Source organism: Crocodylus porosus, unplaced genomic scaffold (assembly GCF_001723895.1).
Source record: "Crocodylus porosus isolate Cpor-Errol unplaced genomic scaffold, CroPor_comp1, whole genome shotgun sequence".
Lineage (NCBI taxonomy): Eukaryota > Metazoa > Chordata > Crocodylia > Crocodylidae > Crocodylus > Crocodylus porosus.
In genome coordinates, this window is record NW_017728950.1 from 45506585 (window position 1) to 45534156 (window position 27572).

The 27572-nt window shown below is 41.4% G+C and overlaps 1 protein-coding gene across 1 annotated transcript in view; it reads right to left on the reverse strand.

Annotated features, from left to right (window-relative positions):
• Positions 1 to 2150: 2150 nt before the first annotated feature.
• The window catches only part of AP3S1 (adaptor related protein complex 3 sigma 1 subunit), a 41928-nt gene continuing 16506 nt past the window's right edge, over positions 2151 to 27572 (reverse strand). Inside the window, exons 3-6 of the mRNA XM_019554735.1 lie at positions 25304 to 25375; positions 15350 to 15457; positions 11909 to 11950; positions 2151 to 2734 (exon numbers count right to left, since the gene is read on the reverse strand). Coding sequence (XP_019410280.1) covers positions 11915 to 11950; positions 15350 to 15457; positions 25304 to 25375 — 216 coding nt within the window. The 3' untranslated portion in view covers positions 2151 to 2734; positions 11909 to 11914. The remainder of the gene's footprint in view (positions 2735 to 11908; positions 11951 to 15349; positions 15458 to 25303; positions 25376 to 27572) is intronic.

Here is a 27572-nt window from a genome sequence, read left to right on the forward strand (position 1 = left end):
TCTATAACTAATCATAACAATCATTTAATCATTCAAACCTGTTTTAGATACAGAGGAAGATTTTAACAGCTGGATGACTTGCACGGAATTAAGTTTCAGAGATGGCAGATGCTTAAACTATAATCACAGCGCTTATCAACAAACAGAGGACTCCAAGCGACACACCAGAGTAGGCAACCTTGAAGAATGGATATTTATACCTGTGAAGTATTTTACATTACTACATTGTTATACTAATTACAAACAAATACTACAATAAACTTCACAGTTGTGATAACAAATATTTATTTTTGAAACTAAGCCCACTGTTTCTCTATCTAGAAATATAATATTAAAAAGAGGAAATTCTGAGGTATGTTCCAAATTCAGGACAGTGTTCTCTGCCTTGGATGCACTTCTTACCACACATTCAAGACCATGTTAACTGACAACGCTACCTAATTTCCAGGTGTTTGTGTATTCTTGATGAAAAAAAATATGCATTTGTAATAGAAATTTACAAATTCCTACACATGATTAACAAAGGCAATTTTCTTCACAACAATCTTGAATAGTTATGTGTAATCCATAGTTCCAGAAGAGTATGATTCTTTGCCCAATGGCAATAAAAATTCAACAATATCCTAATATATTACTAAGGATTTTGGTTTCGTTTAAAAATCCAAAATCCTCTGATAAAAAACCCAAAGCCATGTTTTTCTGCGATTAAAACGAAACATCACTACATAATATAGTATCAGCTGAACGCAATATTTTATTAATATTTACAATTTTAAAGCAATTTGGAAGCCTACCAGCTCTTCAATCATTATAATAAAATTCTATATACCTATACATTTTAGCATTTGATTTTGGGTTTTTTTTAAATCATAGCAAAGTCAGAGCCCCTTCTGCCCGCTTCGCTCTCCAGGGCATGGGTAGAGCAGCAGCTGTTCTCCCACACTGCTTTGTGGCTCTGAGCAGCCCTGATATGCTGTTGCCCCTCACTCTCAACCCACAGCTCCCACCCCACGCAAGACCTGCCTGTGCCTTTCGCTCCAGACCCACATTCCCCCATCCCTGCTGGTGCCTTTGGCTCCTGACCCACAGTCACCCACTCTGAGCCCTGTTCGTGGCCCTCACTCCTGAAGTGCTGCTCCCTGGCCCTGCTGGTGCCCCTCACTCCTGATCCACAGCCCCCTGGCTCTGCTGGTGCTCCTCAAGCCCATGGTCTGAGGTCCCCTAACACCCCCCCCAGCCCTGCTGATGCTCATCACTCCCAACCTACTGGCCCCCCACCCCCAGCCTGCAAGGAAGGAGTGGGTGTGTGGGGATGGGGGATGCAGGAAAGGCAATATGTCAGCGGAGTGAGGAGTATAGAGGACATGTGGAGGGTGTGGGGGGACCCCAAGGCAACATGTGTGGATGCTCATGCCCCCCCGAGATTTCTGCACCCAGAGCAGGGCATGAGGCTGCAGCCTGGCTGGACCAGCTAAAGGCAGGAACTGCCTCCACAGCCCAGCAGGTAGGACCTGGTGTAGAAGGGAGCGCTGCATCATCATGGACACTGAAGTGAGGTGTGGCGGCAATGTGGATGTCTTCCTCTGGCTGCTGCTGGGCAGGCAGGGGGAGTTGCACCTTTGTGATGATTCCTGTACTGGGTTCTGCCCACTGGGCCATGGAGGCAACTCCTGCCTGGAGCTGATCTGGCCAGGCTGCAGCCCCGTGTCCCACTATGGATGCAGAAATCTGGGGGGCCCTTCACGTAACACCCCCCCATATAGCCTGTGCCCCCCACACCAATAGACTTACCTACAGGGAGCTGCGGAAGCTGTTCTCCACCACACTGCCTGGCTGCCCCCTGCATGTGTGCACACACGTACACCTGGTATTCCCTGCCCCTCACTCCCCCAGCCCCAAACAGCCCATTGCAGACTGAAACACTGCCAGTCTGCAAAGGGGAACCTGTGGTTTCCTGGGTTTTTCTCCTTTAAAGGAGAAAAATCCATGAGTTTTTTTTCCTTTAAAAGGAGAAAAATCTGGGTTTTGCCACATTTTTTCCATGGCAAACAGAAAACCCAGATCCCTGATTATGATAGTATTATTTGGTATTGCTCAACAAATCAGATAAAGTTATTGATAAAAATAGATTTCACACAAACAAACAGGTGTTTAGATGTCCAGGTCATTGTAAATTTTATTTAAAGAAAAAAAAAAGGTATAAGGTCTTCATGCAACATGTGGTTGGATCTTAAATAATCATGACAGCAAAAGTAATTAAGGAAAGCACTAAATACGGACTTTAGTGGACATACAAAAAAACTCAACATTATAGGTTACATTAAATACTTTCCCAAAATACTGCAGCAGCCAAGACATAGTGATATGCCTTACATGGGCATAGGAATGTAATTTAAAAAATCACACAAAAACAACCCATTTCCTTTAAATTCATTGAGCAAGACAAAAGCAACGTTCAACTTCACACACTGATTTTACACAGAATTTCTATATAGTACCTTCACTTATTGAAATAGCAAAATTTAGACATTTCCTTTATTTGGTAAACAATTATATGGTAAATCTTCATTACATGTTTTCCTTGATTTTACCTGGAGTAGTCATATTATTTAAAAGAGGGCAGGTTTGGCACTTTTATACTGATGTCACCAATATTAATATTTCTTGGGATCTCTGGAAGATTCATATTCTTTACAGCTGACACAGCCCGTGCTGGGGCTCCTGCTAAACCAGCCTGTATATAGAAGTAAAAAAAAAAAAAAAATACAACTCAGGTGAAGCCCATCACAACAATCACCACCACACACAGAGAAGAGTTATGTTAAAATTATTTTCAGGGTTATAAGATTAGAAAGATCAGATGACCGTTTCAGTTGGAATGAAATGAGTTCTTTGGAGTACTGAACTGGGAAGTAGAAATGGTTCAAACCATTCTAATAAAATGGATACATGTTGTGCCAGCTTGATGAGAAATATGAGGGGAGGAAAAATCCCAAACCGTATAATATGCAGATTGTAAAACAAATAGCATATAGTTACTTAAAGTCAATAGGCTGTCTCTGATTTTTTACTGATCCCAAAGAGAGCTGCTTATATGGCACACAACTTCAGTGGCTATATCTAGACTGCAAATTACCATGCTTTGTATCAGAACTTTAATCACACTGTTCTAACTTCAAGAATGCTACATCACCCCTAACCAGAAGTAGCACAGCACAGTACTGCTCAGTGGGCATGTCTACACTAGATGCTTACTGTGCAGAAACCTAATAACACTGTGTAGTACCATGCCAGGCAAAAACCATGCTACTGCGCAGTGTTATTAGACTACTGCGCTGTCAGCGTCAAAACCCATGTGCTGGCACTACCACACAGTAGCACAAGTTACTGTGCATTGAATTAGTACTTGGTTAACCAAGTACTAAACTTAATGTCCAGTAACTAGGAAACATTAACGAACGTGTAGACACGCCCAGTGTCAATGTGCTCCCAGCATCACGTGGACATGGGTACACTACACCTTACTAGTAAAGGATGTGGGTGGTTGCACAGATGCGAGACAGCAGTGTGGTTGAGGGTGCTGCTGCTGCTACATGTGCAGCCTGGACGTGGCCAATCATCCATCACAGACGCTGGAAATTCGTGAGCATATCAAAACGTAAACATACCTTAATTTTACTGGCTGTGTCAAGTCAAACGTTACTTGTGTTTATTTTGCATTATTTTTTTCTGCTCTGGAATTTAATCAGTTGAAGCCATTAGCCTTTCTGGAAATCTATAAGGACATTTTGCAACTGATTTTAATTATGACTGCCTTTTGGACAAAACAGCTGAAAAGCCTGCATGCATGGATTTGTAATAGAAGTGCTGCCAAAAATAGTTTTCAAGACACCTAAAAGGGATATATAGAATCATCATCCATTGACAGTTTCTAAATCTAGATGTTCCAGGTTGAAATAAATATATTATATTAAAACACTAATTAAAAGTAAGTTACTATTGTATTTTCTCATGTGAAGAAAACTAAAGCTTAAACAGTAATTTTCCCCTAAGTAAAATACTTCTTTGTGCATAAGGCCCAAATTAGCAACAAAATTCCCCAAATATATTTAGAATAACGTATGCATCGTTATGTTAAGTTTGCAACACAAGAAACAGTTATACAAAATGTCTGGCTGTTCTTGCTGATATTAAGAGTTTGTAAAATGATTTTAAAAGCAAAGCTACTTGAAAAGATAAAGTTTAGTATTACAAAGGTAGAGAAAAGGCAGTAACTTTTTATTTTAATGCTTAAGTTTATGTTTAATATAAAACACTTATTTTTTAAATTAATCCTTACATAGGCACTTTTCAAAACTGAATGATTTTACACAGCAGTAATCTGATATATTTTTACTTGGGGGGATTAAAATAATAGAAATAATATAAACAAACTGCAAGAAAAAAAATCTAGTAAGAGCACTTCAAAACAGGCAAAAGTTTAAAACTGCAAAAACGGAAGTTAAGTACCATCTTGTTAAGGATTCAGGATAAGTAAGTATATATACAGAGACTATCATTCTGAATAAACAACACAGCAAGATAAAAAGGAATAACGATCTGCTGGAGAAGCCTCCAATTATCAGATGCTTTTGTAATTATGCATTATTCAAAGCATAATGTATATTTATGATTTCAAAAGGAATTTTTAAACAGTTGCAGGATGCAAAAATTAGCCTCAGGAGCATGTCTGACTGGGACTGGTATACAAAAATCATATTGCAATGCAGCACCCAGATTTAAAAATGGATTGAAGAATGCGTTTACCCTTTGCTGCTCTTTTATGAAAAATGAAGTTGACACCAGGTTTTCGTCCAACCCTATCCAGATTATTTAGCAACAAAAAGATAACACTGCCTTATCAAAACAAGAGCCAGGACAACCAAAACTTGTGAAGGATTAAACTGCCAGTTCTGGTCCAGCCCCTTTATTTCAGGTATTAGGGTAAGAGAGCCGTGAAAGACCTAGAATCTATGGCTGTGCGAAGTTTCGGGTGCTGATTAGATTCGGCCCGATTCAGCGGCCAAATCTCCGAATTGAATCAGGGGACCAATTAAAAGGTCCAAGTCAATCCAGAAAAAATTCAGAGAGCTTTGGCGATTTGGGCAGTCCCTGGCTGGCTGCAGCAAGGAGCTGGACCCGGACTCCATACTGGTAAGTAGGGAGCAAGGGGGGAGCTGGAGGAAGGAGAAGGGGCGCTTTGAAAAAAAAGCCCGACACTCACCAGCTCCTGCCCAGTGGGGGGCAATCCCTGCTGCCCCCCACCATGTGGAGACTCTGCCACGAGGCCCCCGACCCCTGCCCGCTCTCCCAGCCCCCTCACCCCCAGCTGCCCTGCCCAGCCCCAGCTCCTGGTTGTTTAAAAAAAGCCCCTAATTCACCGGGTGCTGCCAGGCGGGGGTTGATCCCTGTTGCCCCCCACCATGTGTGGGGCTCTGCCACAAGTCCCCTGACCCCCACCCAATCTTCCAGACCCCCATGGCTGCCTGGCCTGCCCTAGCTCCAGGACCTTTAAAAACAAACAAACAAAAAAAAACGAAACAAAAACCCTGGTCTCACTGGATGCTGCAGTGGCCTCAGAGCTTTTGGTGGCCCATACAAAAGCCCCCCTATGCAGCGTGGGGCAGTGGGGATCACCAACCTGCCACCCCCTTGCCGGGCAGGAGCTGATGAGTACAGGGGGTTTTTTTGTTTTTTTAAAGGGCTAGGAGCTGGGGCAGGCAGGCAGCCATGGAGGGAGGGGCTGGGAGAGCAGGTGGGGGTCAGGGCGCTGGCGGAGTAGCCCCCACATGGAGTGGGGGATTGCCCCCCCCCCCCACCAGGCAGGAGCTGGTGAGTGCCGGGCTTTTTTTTTCTTTTCAAAGCGCCGGGAGCTGGGGCCAGGACGGGCAGCTAGTGAGAGTGAGCAGGGGGTGGGGCCTGTGCGATCTGCAGATTCAGATGATTCAGCAGCAGCTGAATCTCTGAATCAGATTTGGCCGAATCCGAAGTGAACACTAGCCACTTCGCATAGGTCTACTAGAATCCGGCACAGGAGGATTACCCCCAACACAGACAGGCAGGAAGTCCTGAGCCTGCCTTTCAAGGAGCCCTGATAAGCTGATTGTAGGAAATGCAACAGAACTGGAAAGCTCATGTCAAGGGTATTGCAGCAACACTGGAGAGTATGGACTGTGATGCAGTGCACTGGCAATCAGCACAGATGGTAATCACTTAAGCAACCCTCTGAGGTTGTCTCAATTATTCTGGGTAGTGTGAAGTAGCCTAGGATAATACTGGTGCAAAAAGAGGCTTGAAGTCACCTACTGTTGGGCTGAGAGGCTCAGCAGAGCTATCACCCAGAAAGAACAGCAGAAGTTTTGGGCCTTGGCCTCACCTTTTTTCTGGCAGACTTCATGGCTATCTTAGTCCCCACCCTTCCCCAGAGAAGAAGTCATGATCTAATATTACTAACACAAAACAAAAAATACATATGCACACTCCACAACTTTGTGTCATAAGAGAACAGCAGCAGGTGCAGCATTTTCCTTTTTTTTTTTAAAAAAAAAAACATAATTCACATAATATGTAAGGCACTAATTTTAAAGCTTCCTTTGAAAATTTTGAATGCTCAAATACTTGCTGAGACAGTATTACCAAAATCTGTCAATTTCCTCTATTTAACTTAGCTTCTCTCTTCCTTTTTTCTTAAAGGCAATATTCAGTAACAGGGAAAAATCCTTTAAGCAATTCCAAAAATGGGACAACGTAAACTGTTTTCCATATAGAAGCAGCAAATAATGCTAAAGCAGCAATAAAAACAATACTGTTCAAAACTGAACCAATGAGAAACCAATGAAATACTGTACGTGATGGACATGGTCCAGATAGGCATGGTTAGTAATTTAAAATAGCAGAGTCTTCTAGGTGACTAGGATGGAGATCCTTTATCCTAAATTTAATGAAGGTTAGGGTACAGGCAGAACATACTCTAATTTAATGAAGGTTATTTATTTTTCTTAAAATGTACACATGAAACCTTGAATATAAGTATATCTAACTTGACCTACCCGTAGCTATGCTCTTTATAGAGGGCATACTCACTCCCTGCTTCCCACCCCAAGAAAATGGAAACAATTAAAAAAATATTTAAAATATGAATATTCTGCCTCAAAATCCCCCAACCAAACAGCCAAGAGATAACCACACGCTTGGTTCAACTTCATCTGACAGTTTTGGTTTATACTCTAAGACGGGGCGGGCAATTATTTTGGGCAGTGGGGCCACTTACTGAGTTGTGGCAAGCCACCGAGGGCAGCATGATAGGCAGCCCAGGGCAGATAAATATTAAATTTTCTAAATTTTTTAGGGGCCTTGTGGGCCAGAGAGAATGGCCTGGCGGGCCGCATCCGGGCCGTGAGCTGCATTTTGCCCACCCCGATCTAAGAGGATCCTTGACAGAAGTGCCAAGGCATTCCATTATTGCCCCTTTCCAGTAAGCCAGAGAGTTTCCATAGTGGAAGAGAAGGATACATCCATTAGACACTCCAATGAATATACAACCTCATACCCTTTTCTTCTGTGGTTCTCCTCTTTTTTAAACTTTTTTGTGATTTGATATAAACAGTGCATTTACAGAGGGGAATGCCCTGCTATCACAACCAATGTCACAACTTTATAAAGCACAAGACATTGTCATTAAGTACCTCTAAGATAAATCAGAAAGTGTCTGAAAGTTGCTACATTAATTTAAAAATAAGTAATCTAAAGTGAAAGTGTTTCTTTTAAGTGCTTGCATTACCTTGACATATATTGACTTAAAATCAGCAGACTTTTATTGATGCTTATTATGTAAACTGCTATTTATCTATCAATCCTGCTGCAAAGAGTAAACTAAATTTACATTTGACAAAGGATAGGTACCATAAGAAATATTTCAAAATCAATTTGTTCACAGCAGATTTTCTACAGGTACCTGATGAAAAATAGTTACTTTAATATTGTACAGTATAACTTTCAACTGCCTTCATTATCCCATACTTCAGTATAAATGTCAGTGGGGTGCAAGAAAAATCGTACCACTTTAAAAAATATGTAGCAAGCCTTAAACATGCAGTGAACGATGAATATTCACAGCAAGCAAATGACCTAAGCAAGTGAAAATGAAATTTCTCAAGCATGTTCATGAAGCTTTAGAAGTACTGTACAAACTTGCATACAGCTGGTATCACAATGAACCAAACACCATATTACCCCCCAGCTGCTTTGCATTCTCAGTTTCACTGTTAAAGAAACTAGGTACTTTGATCCTGAAATATTTGATGTTTCAACTGTTTATTCTCAGCCACTGCAAGAACAGTTTGTACACTTGATAATATACTTAAAGGCTTGTGGCTTTTACATGAATTGTAAAAACCACAATAAAAAAGTAAACTGAATGTCGTTTGTAAAAACAAAGCTAGGGAATTCTGTTGATTAACACTAATGTAAATTTTCCTTCTCTCACTTGCTCTCAAATGAGAATTTTGAAATGTCATTATTTTACTTAGGTCATTACTAATAGAGAAGATAAAAGTTGCTTATGTTTCCTTTTACAGTCATCTTTCCTGATAATCCTATTAATATAGTACATGAAAATGTCCCCCCAAAAAATCAACCAAAAAGGTTGATAACACCCATTTTTATAAAGGAGTGGTTTTAAACCAGGGTGCTGAGAGACGACCCCCACCCCCCTCCCACTGGCTCAGAGCTGCTGCTGAGGCAGTGGCCAGGTAAGACTGCACTGCATGCTCCTCTTATTAGGGCTCTCTCTCCAATAAGCTTAAAGCAGACAGGAGAGCTGCCTCAGACTGCAGCTCTTTCTGGGCCACCTCTGCTATCCCCTATCCCCGACAAAACACTCCTCTTGGAAACAGAAGTGTGCAGCACAGTTCTGGAAGATGCTGGGCAGGGCTGGACCAGGAAGGGCAGGAATACAAGCTTGCTCTCCTGCCTGCTTTAAGCTAATCAGAAAGCCCTGCTACAAGAGGAGCACATGCTCATGCCACAAGCCTGCCCAGTCTGGCTGTGCAGAAGGCATGCAGGTCCATGGGTGGATCCAGAATTCTGCAACAGGGGGTGTGACAGCAGCAACCTGCACTGCAGTAGTGGCTCCTAACCTTCCAACCCCTCAAAGTCAGCACTGGCAAAACGTGCTGCACGAGCAGCAGCAGGGGACTTGAATCCCCTCCCCTCCACTTTCCCTCTGTTCTTAGCTGCACACATTCCCTCCCCTCCCCTGCTTACCAATGCTGCTGTCCCCAGCTGAGCTGGGAGAGGGCAGGTTCAAGAACCAATCTTGCCCTGCTGCAGCTGAACTGTACATGGACCCAAGCTCAGCTAGACAAAGCAGTGGCAGCAGGTGGGTCCCCTTCCCCCTTGCCTGCTCCTGGACCGCCACAGAACACCAGAGGGATCGGGCAGGGAGAAGGGAGCTGCCTGCTGCTGCTGCCACTGTGCCTAGCTGAGCCCTGCTCCATGAGGAGCCTGGCTGGAGTGAGAAAGGGCAGCTCTGAAAACTTCCTCTTCTACCCTGGGGCAACTGGAGATAGTAGTAGCAGTGGGCAGGGGAGCAAGGGAGAAGGGAAGGGGAGGTGCTGCTGAGCAGAGAGGAAGGGGATGGGGGGAACTGTGACTTGCTTCAGGGACTAAAAAAAGTCCCTGGCTGCTTCTCTTGCAGAGTGGCCCACACCACTGCAACCCCCTGGATCCGCTCAATGTGCAGGCAGTTTTAGCTGGAGGCAGCAGTACCCAGCTGAGAAGCACAGAGGTAAAGTTGAGCACAGTGGATCTCAACTGGAGATGTCACCACGTTTAAGAGAGTTCTGGAGGGGTGCCCTGACTGAAAAGTTTGAGCATCGTGGTCATTAAAGTATCAAATCGTTAAAAACATACTGCAGATCCTTTCCCAAGTTTGCCAATATTCATAGAAGCTTCTGTTCTGTACCTACAGAAAAACATTTAGACTGTCCTCCCAACAGCTCTACAAGGAGCTAGCTATCACATTTAAAAGGAGGAACAGAAACATACAGCTTATTTATAAATGAATTCATGAAAACAGAAACTCTGAGAGAGAAGCTGCTTTTCCCTCCCAATGTATTGCAATGTACTTGCAACATCACTGCTGCTGGTGCTTTATACCAATTCCTCTCTCCAGAACAACTATGATTTCAAAGCAGCAGGGTTATGAATAGAGTGAAAGGATGCAGTACAGAATATAAAGGAATGATCATGTTTTCTGCTCATGAGGTTAAATAAATGAACAGAATTAGAGAAAAAACAAAATGAAGTCTGCAAGTATATCAAAATGAGGCCAAACAGATAGAAGACTTAGACATACTCTTAGAAATTCCAAGCACTTGAATCACAAAGATAGTAATGGATGGGAATGAATTTGTATTTGGTTTTTTTTCTTTTAAATTGCCAGACCCAAAAATAAAAAAAACACATGTGCAAGCAGAACAGAAAATAAAAGCATTATGGAAAAAGAAAAAAAAGTTCATTGAAAAAAATGAAATAACCTTTTCTTACACAATGAAATCTAGATTGTTTTCAATGTGTTGAGGTAGCAGGGGTGAGCATGGTCACTGACTTGGACTACTACTTTAGTTACTTGCAAGGCATTTCAAAATTAAGTAAAATGTATTCTAATCATCGCAAATCTTTTAAGGGTGAACTCTTTAAAATGCAGCTTTATTAAATCCAATCTATCAAGAGACAGCTATACCAGTTATAATTACTTTTTTAAATGTTACATATACATTCCATTCCTTATCCAATAAAGGATTCTAGTAAAAGTGAACAACGGTTATTGTTATTTTTAACAAAAATTCTTAAGACTCCAGCTGGTTGAAAGACTATCTATAGATATAAAATCCAAACACATTTTAAGTGGAGCTGAATGTTGAAATATTATTAGTTTTTAACATGCAGTCAGGTTACAGAGCTACAAACAGCTCTAAAAGCTAGGTGACAGGGGCACTCAGCATATTTCAAACATCAATATGCCTTTCCTTCTTCTTTTTACGTATCCATCTTGGTCCAATGACTGTTGACTCAAAAGACTTTCTAAACATGTCAGAATGTCTCCTGAGGTAGGATCCAGTGATCCATAAGTGCCTTGGTTATCAGAATTTACAAGAAGAAGAAAGTGTGCATCTGAAGTACAGTATATGCCAACTGCTCTTCCAATTCTGCTTCTTAGGGACATTCAGGACAATAAATTTTAACTGAGTCAGATTTTAATACATAGATCATTTTTACAATACTAATATCTATATAGCTTAATTATTTGGGACCATGAACAAAATGTTTTACCTGCAAGGTTTTCTAAAACTTCACTCTTCCTCTACATGCACCTAAAAAAGTTATTTTTAATTCTACACACCAACTTTTGCAGCTGTTCTGCTAAGAACTTACATTACCTACCTTAAAAACCTCATGGACAGAACATTCAGTTATAGGTAAGTTTTTCAGCTCTTAGTATTAAAACTAGTTTAGGTATTTGTGTATTCAATGGCTATTCAGGTAGTTATTTATGTATTTTTATTCCTAACACATGGATAATTTCTCTGTTAGTTGAATGGTGACATAAAAACCAAAGTTAAACTCTACAATGCAAGAAAAAAAATAAAACAAACATAGGAAGTTAATGACAAGCTAGTAAAATACACTACAGTCAATAAAATGAGGGAACTACAAGAAGAAACTGGCACAAAAAGTAGGCTACAAGGACTGATATGGGTATATTAACACATCATTTTTGAGTCTGGCCTACACAATTTATTGGCTTTGACATCATTTTGCTTTCCCTTTTGGTTAAAAGTACATTTTTTCTCAAAGTCAGCAATACCTGTGTCTACCTGTCCTGTCTGGGAGACTGAAAGATAAAGGTCTGTAAGAGAGAAGAATGGAAAGAGCTAGAAAAGATCAGGAGGTTCGGAAAAATGAGGTCTGATTTAAAAGACTAAATTAACACCCAACTGAACACTCCAAATAGAAACAAGTAGCCCCATTTTACCTAGAGCACCTTTCATGTCTCTGACAGTATCCCCATGAACATCTCTCCCAAATTTCCCTCCCTCAATTCCAAATCACAGTAATTGTTTTGGTACAGAGGGATTGACGAGGAATCCATTCAGAGACCATCAATGCTGGGCCTTAAACCTAGGGCCAAATGTTGCAGCACAAGGGATACATCTCCCCAGGGAAAACTATTAATTTCCTGAATGGCGTTTTCAGGCTCTACCAGTCTAGGTAGCAAAGAGAGGAACCAGAAACCAAACCTAGGACCTCTGTACAGCACTACAAGGCAGTGCCTCTCTGTCAAAGGGATGAGCAAACCTTCGATTTGATTAAAAAACAAATCAACTGGACATCTGTGAATGAAGTAAACATATTCTTAACTTTTTCATGATAAACTTCAATTGATGGCCAATTCAGAAACCTAAGCAGCGTAACTAATCATGTTTGACATACAATAGTTCAACTGATTGCCTTAATATAATCATCCTATATTTATTCTACTGAATATGAAAGTATGCCCCGTGATCTGCATACACAACATTTTATATAAAATTTTAAATGAAAAATGTGGTCATTCCTGAAGTTGTAGGACAAATATATTTAATAACACTTGCCATTTTAGTAGCTACAGGAAAAACAACTCATTCCTGACAGATACTTTCTGGATCCAACTGCTTTGAGTGATTAACTGAGATGGCAATCAGAAAGCTTTAAAATGTTTGAAAGCTAATCCTTAATAGTCTTATGACTATGAAAAACAAGCCCGATTAATAAGAAAGGGCATTCCAGTTTCTCTTAATTTATTTCTAATTCTGTTTTCAATCAAAATTTTTCAAAACTGACAAGATCCGCTGGTTCTGATTTCTTGAAATGCTGCATTAAAGAAAAAAGAAAGAAAACAGCACTGACATCCACCATGTTGATGATGCTGGTTTTAAGATTTATATCTTCAGAATTCATGTTCCTGAACATGATGTTGAAAGACTTGTGCTAATTTTGGCAAAGAAAAAGAACCAGTGATCTGGAAATAGCTGAAGATTAGATATACATGTAACAAATGATTAATGAATAAACTAAGTAAATATTTTCAAAGTACTCTTAGGTATCTTAATATTAGAGTAACTGAGAACTGAAAAACAGTTACTGCACTCAAAATTTGTGCTGATGAAGAGCAGATCAAGACGTCATACACTCCATCCCAGTCACCATGTATATTAATTTATTACTACAGCAGGACCAGATTATCTGAACCCAGGTGGCATCCTATTTAATTCACAGTGGGTTGCTGAATTAAGAATGAGCAGTTCTGCTGTTTGCTGTGGCTTTCACTTCAAAGGGCACTGCTTCCCTGCTCAGTTGGAGCTCAGCAACAGTACCATGCAGCTGTTTGCTGCAACTCTGCATACACTTCTCTCTTCCCTGGATACTTCACAAACTCATCTTCACAGGGGGTGAGGAATCTAGCCCTGAGAAGCATTTGGCTCCCACTGTACTGTACGTTAGTTTCTATAATTCACTTCTGTATATAACAGGTGAAATTGGTGTGTGGTATATGGACACAAAATCCCTGAGAGATGAATGTTACCTTTCGGTTCTTTTCTACCACCTACTCTTACATTATAGACAATATTCAGGAAAAAGGGGAATTAACTTATAGATGAGGTCATGGGAAACTGTAAATAATGCGTCTTACTGCACTGCACTGATAGATTTCATGTGAAAAGTCAAGGACTTCATGTTATGGCAACAGACTTGATATATCTGTACACTATTACTTTAATAGTGTTTTTAGGCAGAACTTAAGAGTTCTTTAAACACTATTATACATAGGAGTTCTAAGCAGCTTTCTGGACTTTGCATTCCTCTTTCACTGTATCCAATATAGAAAAGAAATGTATGCACAAGTTACTCAAGTAGGTCTTACTTATTTTATTATAAAGGCATGAATTTCACTTGTCATCCAGGACTATCAAAATGTTATATGTATACTGACATACGCAGTATCGCATTATCTCTAACTTTTGTGCCTGTCAGTGCAACTCTTTCTTACTTGAAGTGATTACGAAGTGGGACAAAGCGCACAGCCTAAGGCAATGCCAGCTTACAAAAAAGACAGAGATGCATAGATGATCAAAGAAGGAGCTGGTAAGCTCATTTCTCCTTTAATTTGGCAAATGTGGTAACTATTTGTTTAAATGTTAACTGGGAGGTTATGATTTAGATTACATTTTGGCTCCTTGCAAACACAAATTACGCTAATGTATTTCAGCAAGTGTTAAATTGCTCATCCTGCCTCAGCTTTAAGGAACACTTCCAAATTTTGACAGGTTGTTCAGAAATTTAAGTAGTGAAGGCAATGAGTGTGCAGAAATTGATAATGTGATCAGTACTACAATTACTGCTTCTCACAAACAAAAATCAACCATAAAGCCTTACGTAACAAGTACTGATTCTTCTCTGCAAGGTAGACTATTTAAATGAACATCCTACCATTCTGTGTCACAATAACACTACTTCTAGGATTCTTTTCTCTCCCAATTAAGTTCAACAATACTAAAGCAAAGCCACCTAGATATTTAATTCTGGAGAATCTAATGCTTGATGTTGAATGTATTTACACACATCTTGTCAGCTAATAGAGGATTTACATGTTTGTATCTCCCCATTTGAACTGATCTGGACATTGTATATGCAGAATGTTGTCTTCCCACCTACAGATGCTCAAATGAAGCCCAAAGCTTTGTACTGGAAAAAAAATGGCAAAACTGCATTTACTTCAATGGGACTAGACATTAAATTCACATATTACTACACTTCTGTTCATGCTTGTCTATCCTTTGTGTCACAAATTACTGTGATTCAATACTCTGTCATGTAGCCAAAGTTCATTTTGTTAGGAGACAGAGATCTATATAATATAATGTTGTCCCTTAAAGTTTGCAGCCAATATTGGGTTTCATCCTAAAAAAGCCAGCAGCTTCAAGTAAATGAAGATTCAAGAACTGTCAGTTGGTCCAATAAAAGATATTATCAAATGTCACATGTAACAATGGCAATGTGGCTTTTTTGATTAAAGGAATAAGTAGCTACTATTCTATGTAATTATCAAAGAAGATGAAATGCATCACATACTACATGTGTACTGTCAATATCTAGCCTTATAAGCAAACAGCTGAATACAGGATGGTACTGAAGGACAAACAGCAAAGGTCGCTTATCATGCAGATAGCGCTTCAAGTTCAGGTTCACCACAGAATCTCATTCTTACCTCAGACTTCTCCAGTTTATTTTGTGCATCAATCTGAGTAACAATTTCATTCATATTGGTCTCCAAAACCATTCCACCCATGACCATTTCAGCCAAAATGTTATGGACCTAAGAAAAAAAAAATCACACAATATTTCCTTTAAATTAGCAAAATAACAATCTGTGACTACCTAGGTCCCAAATAAACAACCTTTATACAATTTATACTTCTTTTCATCACATGATTACGGTAAACTGCAAATGCAGAGGGCTTTTTGAAAACCACAAGTGCAGGGTCCAGAAAGAAGAAAAAAAAAAAAAAAAAAAAGAGGGTATGGACAAATGAGCAAACAGTAATAATGAGTCAGGGGTAGCAGAGTCAAGGCCAGATCCTATTGCATCTATTAGGTGCAGAAGTGGACTTCGGCACCTAAATGCATTCCAATTCTACCTTGCTGAAATCTCCAAAAAACAGTGGTGGAACCTCCTCCTCACTGCTTTTCTGTAATTCAGTCTTGTGGATCACATGACAGTGCTTTACAAAAGTAGATACAGTAATACATTTTGAGGGACCTGAACAGCAGAGAATAGATTTCTTAGGGACCTAAATGCACTTTGTTTATGGATCCATTTCAAAAGCTGAGGTGCTGACTGGGAGCATGAAGAAGCTCTTATGTTCTAACTATAGTGTTAATAAGCTGTGAGCAATAGAAGTATAGCAAAACTGCTCCATCTTGAACCCTGGCTGAAGTGCTGCTGGAGTCAGAGCAGCTGTGCTACATTTGGTTGTTCCAGTTGTAACTGCAATTGTTAGAATATAACAGCTGCTGCCTGGTGTGGAGCAAGTCTCTCCTCCCCTTTTTTAAAATGGCTCCAAATGTATTCGCATCCATATTCTTAGTCCTCTGGAACATTACACTTGAGACACGATAACACATCTTAAGTAGTTACCTGGCCATATGTTCCCATCATGCCAACTTGGCCAGGCTGATTGGGGCTCCCAGCCTCCAGAATGCATAGAAGCCCACGACTCCAGAGGCTGATGGCTGCTCCCAGCCCCAGGGGCCCACTGGAGTCAAGGGCTGCTCCTCCAATGAGTCCCACAAGGCTGGGAGCCACAATTAGCTGCCACTCCCAGCTGCAAAGGCACATCAGAGCTCTTGACTGATACAGCCCTTGACTCTGATACAGCCCCTCTGGGAGCTGAGAGTAGTGGCAGATGTGGGCTCCCAGCCTCGGGTTCAGCTGGATTCAAGGGCTCCATTTCACTCTCGCAACTGGGAGCTCTGATCTGCTGATCAGGGCTCTCACATTCATGGGAGCTCGCTACATGCTGGGGCAGGGGGAGCTCAGGATCAGGATCCCAGGCTTCCCTTGCACCAGCAATACAGCGTGATGGGAATCTGATATTCAGTTTCACAATCATGCCTCCTGCCATTCACAAGTGGCACAGCAAGAAGCACAATTGTGGGGAGCATGCATTAGATTCCATTATGCCTTTAATCACACATATGCCAGAGGCCAAGAATGTGCAATAGGTGGAAAAGAAAATGGCCCTTACTGCAGACAGTAACTCTTAGTCCTGACCCCCTTTTAACTTAGTGCAGTGAAACTGTTTGTCCCTGCCCAAAAATGCCTTTCCTGGAGTCAAAATCTTGGTTTACAGCACTGGTACAGTTAAATCAGTTGTGTTCAGCTCATCTATCCCCACGGGCCTGCTCTGGCACAAAGCCCTGGTCTGCAGGCGCACTCCAGTCTCTTCATCTGGCTCACAGGGCTCCCCAGGAGTCCCAAAATTTGGTGGCAGGATGAACAGCAGCAGCCCTGCAGGTTGGATGGCTCAGCTCTTGTGGGCCAGATCTGGCATGTGGGCTGTATCTTGATCACACGTGAGCAAGATCATCAGGTCTGCTTCTTTGCAGATCATTACTAAAGGTAAAAGGATTTCCAGGATTCCATTCCTTTGAACACCTTTCTTTCCGGAGACTGTCAACACATAAAACTTCTAAAATGTGAGCACTTACAAGAATAAACTCCCTGCTTATACATATCAGCAGTTTATGTGTATGTGTGTATATACACACGCACATACAGCCTTGAGCAGGCATTTTTTGGTACTGAATAATAAATAAATAAATAAATATAGCCAAGTAGTCTGCAATGATTTTCTTTGTGCTTTTCTGCAAGTTCATTTACTTGCATATATATTTAAACATCAACCATGCTTAAAGATACGGAAGCAAGAGATAATTCTAAAATAAAAGCATCTACAAAAGCATCTTGATGATTAAAAAAAAAGAGCAATTTTAAAGATGGAATGATCAGTGACAGAGGCAAGGTGGGGACGGTGGAAAGCTCTAAGCCTAAGATTGTGGAATGCGCGTGCTATTACTGAATTGATAACTCTTCGAGCTACCATTACTGTTGTAAGTTTATATAAAGACTTATGCCCCAGTTTCAAGAAAAAAACAACTTTCTATATATTAAGAAACATGCAACATTGCAACCCCATCATAATTCTACAGACTTTGGATCACATTTGTAGAGTTAAAATCATGATTTGCAAACAGCCCATCACATCAAAGCATGTTCCTTCCATGATTCTGGCTCTTCATCTTGCTTCCCAGTAGATCAAAGGCAGCAAACAACTGTGTCAAGGCACTGCAAAAATATCCAAGTGTGAGGAACTTACACTGTGATCCAAAAAAGAACCACCAAAATTCTTGCTTTGGTGCTACAGCTTTGAAGGGATATCCTAAAGAATAGGGCTCCTCTGACAACTTCTTAGGATATTTAAACTGAAACGTGGTAAACATTCAGAAAGACTAACAGTTATTTCCTCCACCATAGATAGTTCTGTTACACAATGTCTTGAGTCAGATTATCGAACCTCAAGAGGAATGATTAAAAATTCTTTACTAGAATGGAGTATTTCTCTTGGAAAAGACACATCAACTGAATGTATGTGTCATATAGCAAGAACTTCTGTGGAAAGGGAACAATAAGGATAGTGCAAAAGACAATTTTTTTTTTTTCAGTTCTGGCTTACATCCAAAAATTCAAACAGAAAACACAAACATAGATTTTTGCCATAAATGTATTCTATTTAAATGGTTCAAAATGACTGAAGACAAAAATGAAAAAGGGTAACCTCAAAAAGCAGTTTCAATAAAGAAGCTGTATGTTTTTAGTTGGAACCACTGGAATAATTTCTTGCATTATGTAACTCTGTAACTTAGATAAAATAAGTACATAAAAAAAAGCAAGGTGAGAGAAAGCTGACCCATAATGTTAGAAAACAAGGTATTTCATAAATCCTAAGTTAGATACTTTTGTATATTGGTGCTAATATGCAGAAAAGAGCTATCCCTTACATTATGCAGTTTAACTTTATTAAATTAGTTCAACTGTCGATTTTAAAAAAATCCCAAAGAGGGATGACGCATTGGGCTAAGATGCAATAAATCCATTACTAGTGAGGGTGACTTACCCTGAAGACGGTACAGTGTTTTTTAAAAAGCTGTGACCAAGATGGTCAACCATCTAACTCTAATCTATGCTGCATTTGCGGGGACTCAGAGGATACAGTATGCGATGAATGCGTTTTATCCCAACAGTAGGTATGTAAACCACAAATATGCTTCATTAATCCAAAATAACAGAGTTGTTTTGCAAAGACTCGTGATAATAAAACAACTTGCAGACATGCTTATAATCATTTCCTCCCTTATCCCTCATGTCAGGCAAATAGGGGAGTTCTCAGAAGGATATGCAAAGGTCAACAATTTTTAAAATATGCAAAATACTTGTCAAATAAAGAAAACTGAGTGGCCTCCAAGCTGTAGCCTGAGAAATCTAAAATTATACCTGTTTTCTTATAAGAAATTATTTCAACAAATATTTAATAACCAAAATAGTTTTATACCATTTTTATGAAAAAGTGCAACAGAATTCACTCTTTCTTTTCTGATACTTTTCTGTGCAACACACTGCAGACAGTAGCAGGTCATAAACTGCTTAATCTCAATATGCTATAGCAGTGGCTTTCAACCTGTGGTCCATGGACTCCTGGGGGTCTGCAGGCTATGTCTAATGAGTCCATGAAAACTAACTATGATCAATTAAAAGTATGTGAATACACACACATACAATTCAGAGGGGTCTGCACTGCCATTTGGAATTTCCAAAGGGGTCTGCACTCACATTCAAATTTTCTAGTGGGATCTACAAGTGAAAAAAGGTTGAAAACCAACATGCTATACCATTTGCTTTTATTCACTTAACCAAAGTGTGGGGTAAGGCAGCAAAGGAAACGAACAGGCAAGAAAATGTCACAGGTAAGAACAGTTTAGAAGGCACGTAAAGGTCACAGAGAATGCATTTAGTGATTTTATGTTAGTTAGATCTTGTTTGGGGCAAGATATAGTTTAAAGAAGGGATAAAAGCAGGTGTATTAATATCAAATAGAGTAGAATCTATTTAGGAGGATTTTTCTAGCCTTAAGTAAGCTTCCAATACTAAGCCAGGTAATAGAATAATAAACAAATCCAGGTCCATTCTGGGATTTTTGCTCTTCAGTCTTGACCTACAGTTCTTGCTGAATTGGCACACCTGCACATGGGCAAGTTAGCACTGTTTACAAACTTAATTTTTGAAAACCAGATAAATTGTTTTCTGTAAAAGACTGGCCACCTGTTAGCAAAGCAATTATGAGCCAGGGTGCCATGGAACTTAAGTGTGCAAATAGGATTCAAAAGATAAATGCAGAGTTTTCAAACAGGAATCCAGTGTTAAAAACATCATGATCTGATGTAGTCTTACGTCTTTGCAACAGATAAACTGCTCTATTTTTCAGTAGGCAAAAAAAAAAAGGGGGGGTGAAAAATAATAGTATTTTCCAAGGGTTGTCTCATACCTAAAAAGGTTGAGGACCACTGTTAGAGGCTTTTTAAGACTTAGAGAATTTAAGATAAATTTATATTTCAAATATTAATAAGATTATTTCTTAGGTGAATGCACATTATCAGTTTTAATAATTTTAATAGTTTGATACTGTTATACTGTTAGATCATTTATATCTTACCTTTGTAAAGGTATACGTCATAAGGTAAAAGTGTTCTGTGTACAGGCCACTGAAGCACACTTGGGCAGTGGATGCAAGGCACCACTCTTTCTTTAACCTCTGCATGAGGAGGTGATAGGAGCAGAACCAAGCTCTTGTCACCTTTACACCCAGGTAACTCCTGGTACCCACTGGATAAGCATAATTCATTAAGATTTTAGCATAGTGTAAGCATAGTTTTTTCCATTTTATTTCAGGCCCCATAACTGAAAATGAAAATAACTTCCAAAATGAGTTGGAAAATCGGATTGAACACTGTATCACGAATGATGGTGCTTACGTTGAAGTCTAGAAATTTCAGCTGTATGGGCATGTATAGACAAAACAGGGACCCTAAATTGAAGCAGTGGGTTTTATAAAACATAACTTCAATTTAGAGCTGATTAAACCCCCACCCCGTGTCGTGCACATACTCCACTGACTTACCTACCACTCCAGCAGGGAGAGAAGGGCAAGCTGCCGGTGGGCAGAGCAGTCCCTGGGGTGCGGGGGGGAAGAACGAGAGGGCTGGTGCTTCCCCCTGTGGTGGCAGCACCCCCCGCCCCCAGGTGACACCCGCCTGCAGGCACCCAGCTCAGGTGGTCCTGGGAGCCACTACAGCTGCAGAAGGAAGCACCAGGTCCCCGTGCAGCTCAGACAGGCAGGCAGGCTCCAGGTGGGTGGTAAAAGAAAAAAAAGTTCAGGCTTGCCACTTTTCTTGGGTGGACCCTGTTTCCCAGGCTGCTAGGTTGCCTGCAGGGCTTCCTGCAGAGACCCTGAGCTGCATGGAGCCTCGTGCTTCGCTTCACAGCTGTAGGGGCAGCAAACTAAAACTCCTCAAAGGAGTTTTATTTTACTGCACTCCAAGTCATTTAAGGGGCATTATGCCACCAAACTTCCTGCAGCAGCTGGAAATAATGTGTAATACGCCACCAAGACGTGAAAACACAGACACCATGAAAGCAGTGCAAAAGCATTTACCCCACTTTAAAGCGTCGTGCACACACGCCCCCTTGTTTCATCTACACATGGAGTATTATGTTAAAACTTAATGAATTCTGCTTTCAATCACCATTCACAGTTTGCTTCTATCATGTGTACCTCCAAAGTCATTAAAGTTTAAAGTTGCACAAGGACTTTATAAACACTCTGTATAAGTAAGGCTGCAGTCCCACAACAACAAAACAAATTAACACACATACACTGAAGAGGGATAGAGACTATCTGACAGGTTCACTAAGTGCAGCTCACTGGATACCAGTTTCTGATTACATGACCTGTAAAGCACCAGAAATGCTGCAAGATTGCTGCAGAGAAAAGAGTAGTACAGAAGGCAGTACTGCTGAAATTTAGACTATGGTATAAAAAAGAAAAAATGCACACCCCCAGAAGACTGTATACTTGTTTTTACACAGGTTAATATGTATATATCTGTCTACACTGGAATTGTTTCAGTGTAGATTTACATTAGTGTTGCTTAAATTTAGCTTAAATAGCAATTGTATACCACTGGAAATGCACATACATGCATGGTCATGCATGCAATGACTGTTAGTAGCACAGTACATAAGAATGTACAGATTTTCTGATATACATGACCTCACAGAGAAAGTATTTGAAATACTGACTGAGAAACACCAAGAATAATTTCTACACCTTTCTTATTCACAGGGAAACTTCCTTTCAGTGTGCTTAGCTTTAAATGTTTCATTGCAAGTTTCAGAATGATACATAAGGTTCTTTTGAAGCAGTCAAATGATCAGATTGGGCAATTTGAAGGATTATGAAAATGCAGCCAAAAATCCTTAGAATGTAATCATTTGAAATTGCAAATGAACACTTCAGTCTCTTGGACAAGGGGCACTCATGGCTGCCCCCTACTGCCCTATAGCAGCCCCTGTGTCAGCTGCTCTGAGGAGTATGCTGTGCTGTGGGCAAGCAGACGCATGGATACAGAGTGGTGCTTTTCAGCCTGGCTCATTCCCCAGCTCCTTGCATGCTCCCAGGTCTGGCAGGAGGAGCTGCAGGGGCAGGAAGCTCCGGATCTCAGCATGCGAGTCCCCAAAGGAGCAGCTGCAGCAGTGGGGTCTACACTTGCCCCTTCCAGTATGGACTGGGGACAGGGAAAAAGTTCTCTTTTCCCCCCCAGGACTCATGCGATCCATCCCCTTCCTGCTCCTTCAACTCCCTCAGCACCTTGCATGTGCCATGTATGTGCAGCCTGGCACCTCAACCCTACAGCCAGGGTGTCCCCGGGTTCTGTCTGGTCCTAGGGCTGGAGTATGGGGGGATTGCTGTGGGCAAATTAAGGGCAGAAACTGGCCCACCAGTTCCTGGCCGCCAACAGTGGCCTGGACCCAGGTGTAGAGAATCCAGGTACTGCACTGGTAACAAATGCAAGTAAAGCCAGCCAGAGCTAGGAAGGAGCAGCCTGAAAAGGTGACTACAATATAATAATGCAATTAATTACTAACACATTAATTAATAAAGCATTTATAATATTCATACTATATTTATATTAGCTTTCAAAATGGGATACCACTAAATTCTGAAAACTTGGAGAGGAGTGCCTCGAGTCTAAAAAAAAGGTTAAAACCACTGATCTATAGCATTTGATCATACCCTGAGTGATCAAGCTGTTAAAATCTTTTTTTTTTTTTTTTTAAACAGAAATCTTTTTTATTGTAAGATGCTAGTTGTAAAGTATTTTTTAAGAAAGCCAGACTGTTTCCTGCTCCCATTCCACACGCTGTCTACCAGCACAGTTGTATGTGTGGCATTAATAACCATTGATAAGGAATGCATGCAGAAAGAGCTCTCTCAGGAAAAATCTGTTGAAGAAATACTTTCTGGTCTTCAAAAAACTTTATAGTTTGGTGTTGGGTTTCACTATTCCAGTCAGAAAATACACTCTTGGAATAAGTTATGATACTCCCAAAACATCCACCAGAGGTGCCAAAAAATGAGAGAAGTACTGCAGTATCTGCAGAAATGCATACAATTAGGAATCCAAGAAGGTTAAGTAGTTGCCTAAGCATCTTCTATAAATTATGTCTTTTATCAGATTGAATTTGACAGCAAAAGGGGCTGACAGTCCCCCCATCTGGAGAAAAGCTTTGCCACAGTGAGAATTAGCCCTTTGTTCAGGGTTACAAAGCTAAAGGAAGAAACATGGCATCTGCCTTTGACAATTCAGTAGTCTGAGTTTAAGAGTAAGGTTTAACTTTAGGCCTACTGTTTGGACAATACTAATTTATGTACTAAAGGAGTCTTATGGATATAACCAGTAGATTGGGCAAGTCTTCTTGATGGAAACTGTTCTGGCAAAGGGAAACCAACAAGGTTATAATAAAAACACTCAGCTGAATGCAAGCAATTTCAATACAGATTAACATAGGAGTCAAGAAATTTAATTTTTTAGGAACAAGCCCAATTTCTCCTTCATAATACAAGAGTTCCCCTTTTCTCCCTCACAGAAAGAAGTGCTAGGGAGTTCTGCCACAAATGTAGAGTTTAATGGTAGATATGCTCCTCACTGTCCCAAAGAATAATACATAAGCAATGCTAGCAGCCACTAACTTATTGTGTTGCAGGGGGATAAGGACAGATTCCTTGCTGCGCGCACACAATTATTGTTTGGACACAGCAACTGCACTTCTAATAATTTATCAATTATATATATGAGAGGGTTCAGTCTGGATGAGGGTTGCTGGACCAGTTTGCAGGCCAGAATGGGACTGACCCGCTGTGTGGTGCCAGGTCCTGCCTGCATGCCACTTGCAGCATGTGTTGGCCTGCATGGACTGTGCACGCAGTATGTGGGGCTGGCAAAAGGGCCATGCATTGCCCATAGTGTGTGGGCTCAAAACGGTGCTGCAGGCAGCACAGTGCAGTCTGGGGTGCCATGGGCAACGCATACCACATGCTCGTCCCAAGGTGGACTGGTTGCATGTGTCGCACACTGCACAGGGAACACACTGCATGCAGCACCTTGCTGGACCAGCCCTATGCACTGGCTTCAGCCTTTCGCAATCCGGATTGGTCCCAGAGCCAGTGCACAGGGCCAGTCTGGTGCAGCACAGCATGTAGTGCACACCTCTGACCAGTTCTCTGTGCTATATGTATGGCGTTCAACACTGGGTCCTGCCTGTGCACTGCGTAAAGTATGCAGGGCCAGGGCCAGGGCCAGCACATGGGGTTAGTCCAGCAACCACGGAGCCAGATGACACGGCTCCATGGGCTTGATCTGGTCTGCAGGCTGTATTTTTAATGCCTCTTATATACTCAATGGCATCTCCTATATCAGGGGTGGCAAACTTACCAGGACCCTGAATGCTGGCTCCACCACATGTGGTGTTGCAGAAATCACTTACAGAATGGATTCCGGACTGGCTGAAGCAGGTGCTGCATGAAGTGTGGAAACTGGTGTGGCTATTATGTGTGGTGCACTCCAGCCCAGAGCAGGTGCTGTGTAGCATGTGTCCTGGACTGGCTGCAGCTGTCCTGGACCATTCTGGGGGCTCGAGAGGTGCACTACATGTGGATCACATCTCAGAGTGTACAGTGCATATCCCAGAGCCTGCCCATGCGTGGGTCAACTCAAGACCCACGGCCAGCACTTCTGGCTGGAAGCCTGGGCTCTGCAAGTCATATCTTTTACGCTCCTGTCCTAAATGTATTAATGAATTACATTTTCCTTGAAACAGGTGTTCCAGCACTTTTAAGTTTTAAAAACAAATTGTTGATAGAAACTGACTAGATTTCACTGACAACATGGGGAGGCTTGTTATCCATTCTGCCACATACAAGACCAAATGTTTCTTGTCAGGTAGAATGCTTGGTTCAATCAATATTGTAGTAGCTCACCACAGTACCTTATCTACATGGAAAATTAAATCCAGTTCACAGACATTTTCAAAACACTTGTCTAGTGTTTCCACGAATACCTGTAGGGGAAAAAAAGAAAAGAGGTCAAGGTTGAAGTGAAACTCCATCATTCCATTATGTATAAGCTTCAAAAATTGCATAAATGAAAAATCCTAGTGTCTGCAGCATGTGTGCTTAATACTGGGTGCATCCACACAAGACACTGTTGCTGTAGTGACATACTACGATGATGCAGTTCATCACTACAGCAACGCAGCATCGGTGGGCACAAACCATGACACTGATTCTGCATCACGGTAGCAATAAGCTACCTTGTTATAGTGTGTCACTACAGTGACATAGCTGTTAAAAATAACTGTGCACCACTGGGATGGCACAGTAACAGCTGTTGATAGTGGGCACATGTAGATGTGCCCACTAATTGCTGATGTCTTAGGATAGTGGCAAGCCCCAGAGAAAGAATGTATAGCATCAGACAGCTTTTAATAAAACTTGACAACACGACCAAAATATTACTACACAGAAAGAGAGTTTGGACACTCAACACACACACACACACACACACACTGTACAATATGCACTCTATAACAGGGGTTTTCAATCTTTTTGGGTCAGTATACCCTGGCCCCTGGACACGGAGCAGTGTACCCCCAGCGGCTGGATGCAGAGTGATGGTAGCTGCTGCGTGCGAGCTTCTCCTGCCCCCGCCCCCGGGCAGGCAGCGCCTACACAGCAGCATGGGATGCTGAGTGGCAGTGCTCCATCCTCGTCTGCCTGTGTGCACCCCTGGGCTATGTGTACCCCTGGTTGACAACCCCTGCTCTAATGTAGAGTAACCCTGAAAAATCATTTTAAGAACGCCAGTACTAAATCTACACTACAAATTTTGCAGTTGTGATTTCAAACTTTTCTAATTTCATTAGAATTACATAACTGGTTAATCTATTATTTGTATTCAAGTAACCTGTGAACAGCCAAGCAGATAAAGGTACCATTGTGCCAACTACTGTACAGATATAGGCATCAATCCTTCAAAAGGAAAAAATCCATGCACAAGAATAATATTATTCACAGTGCATAAAATTAATTGCTTTAATGAGAATACTCAGTTTGTAATATTAAGCACATACTTAAAACTTTGAGAGATTTATGCATGAGAACAATGTTCCAAACAAAAGTCAGGTATTTTTAAACAGTAAATACAGTAATATTCAAGGACAGTTCTCTTTTGCAAATATTTGCATCCAAATACATTTTCTCACTGCCCAAAAGAGCCAATATTATTTCTTAAGGAAGTCATTATTACATTATTTACATTACAGTTAAGAGTGAGGAGTACCTAGTCAAGATCAGAGCCTTTTTGCTTCAGGCACTGTCCTGAGTAAAGACAGTCCTTACTCTGAAAAACTGAACTTGTACTGATAAACAGAGATCCTGTTTTTTTCTGTTTAAAAATTGCAAATTCTCTGATTTAAACCTCACCCAAAATCCATGTTTTTCCATGATTACAAATGAAACACCACTATATACACAGTTTTATATATCTATATTATACACACACACGTATCAGTTGAACACTATTTTATTGATATATTTACAATTTTAAAACAATTTGGAAGCCTACCAATGCCTCAGTCACTATAAGAAATTCTAAATACATATACATTTTGGCATTTGATTTTGGGTTTTTACCATGGAAAATCAGAGTTCCCACTTTTGTTCGCCAGGATGCAGGGCCAGGTACAGCTGCCGCCCCCCTCCCTGCTTTATGGCACTGAGCAGCCCTGATATGCCAGTGACCTGCTCATACCATTGCCCCTCACTCCCAACCCATAGTCCCCTGGGCCCCACAGTCCCCACCCACAGCCCCATGGCCCCCTCAGTCCTGCTTGGAGGAGGCCCCCAGCTACCAGGGCTATGGAGCAGGGACCTGGGTTGACAGCCCCTTTCCCCCGCAGTAGCGCCCAAACCCTGGCTGTCGCCCCATGGGAGGCAGCAGCTGCTGCAGCAGAGTAGAGTGTGGAGCCCGACTCATCCTCTCCTGTGGCTGGCATGGCTCAAGCAGAGCCTGATGGAGGGCAGGGGGAAGGGAGAGAAGGATGCAGGCTGGCCACTGTGGGTTCAGGGCTCTCTGCCCTGCTGATCTTCCCCTGGGGCTACCAGAGGGTGGGACCTGGTGCAACAGGGTAGAGCAGGACTGGGCAGAGAAGCTCATTACTGCCACTGGGAGCTTGGTGTCACCAGGGCGAGGTGCCC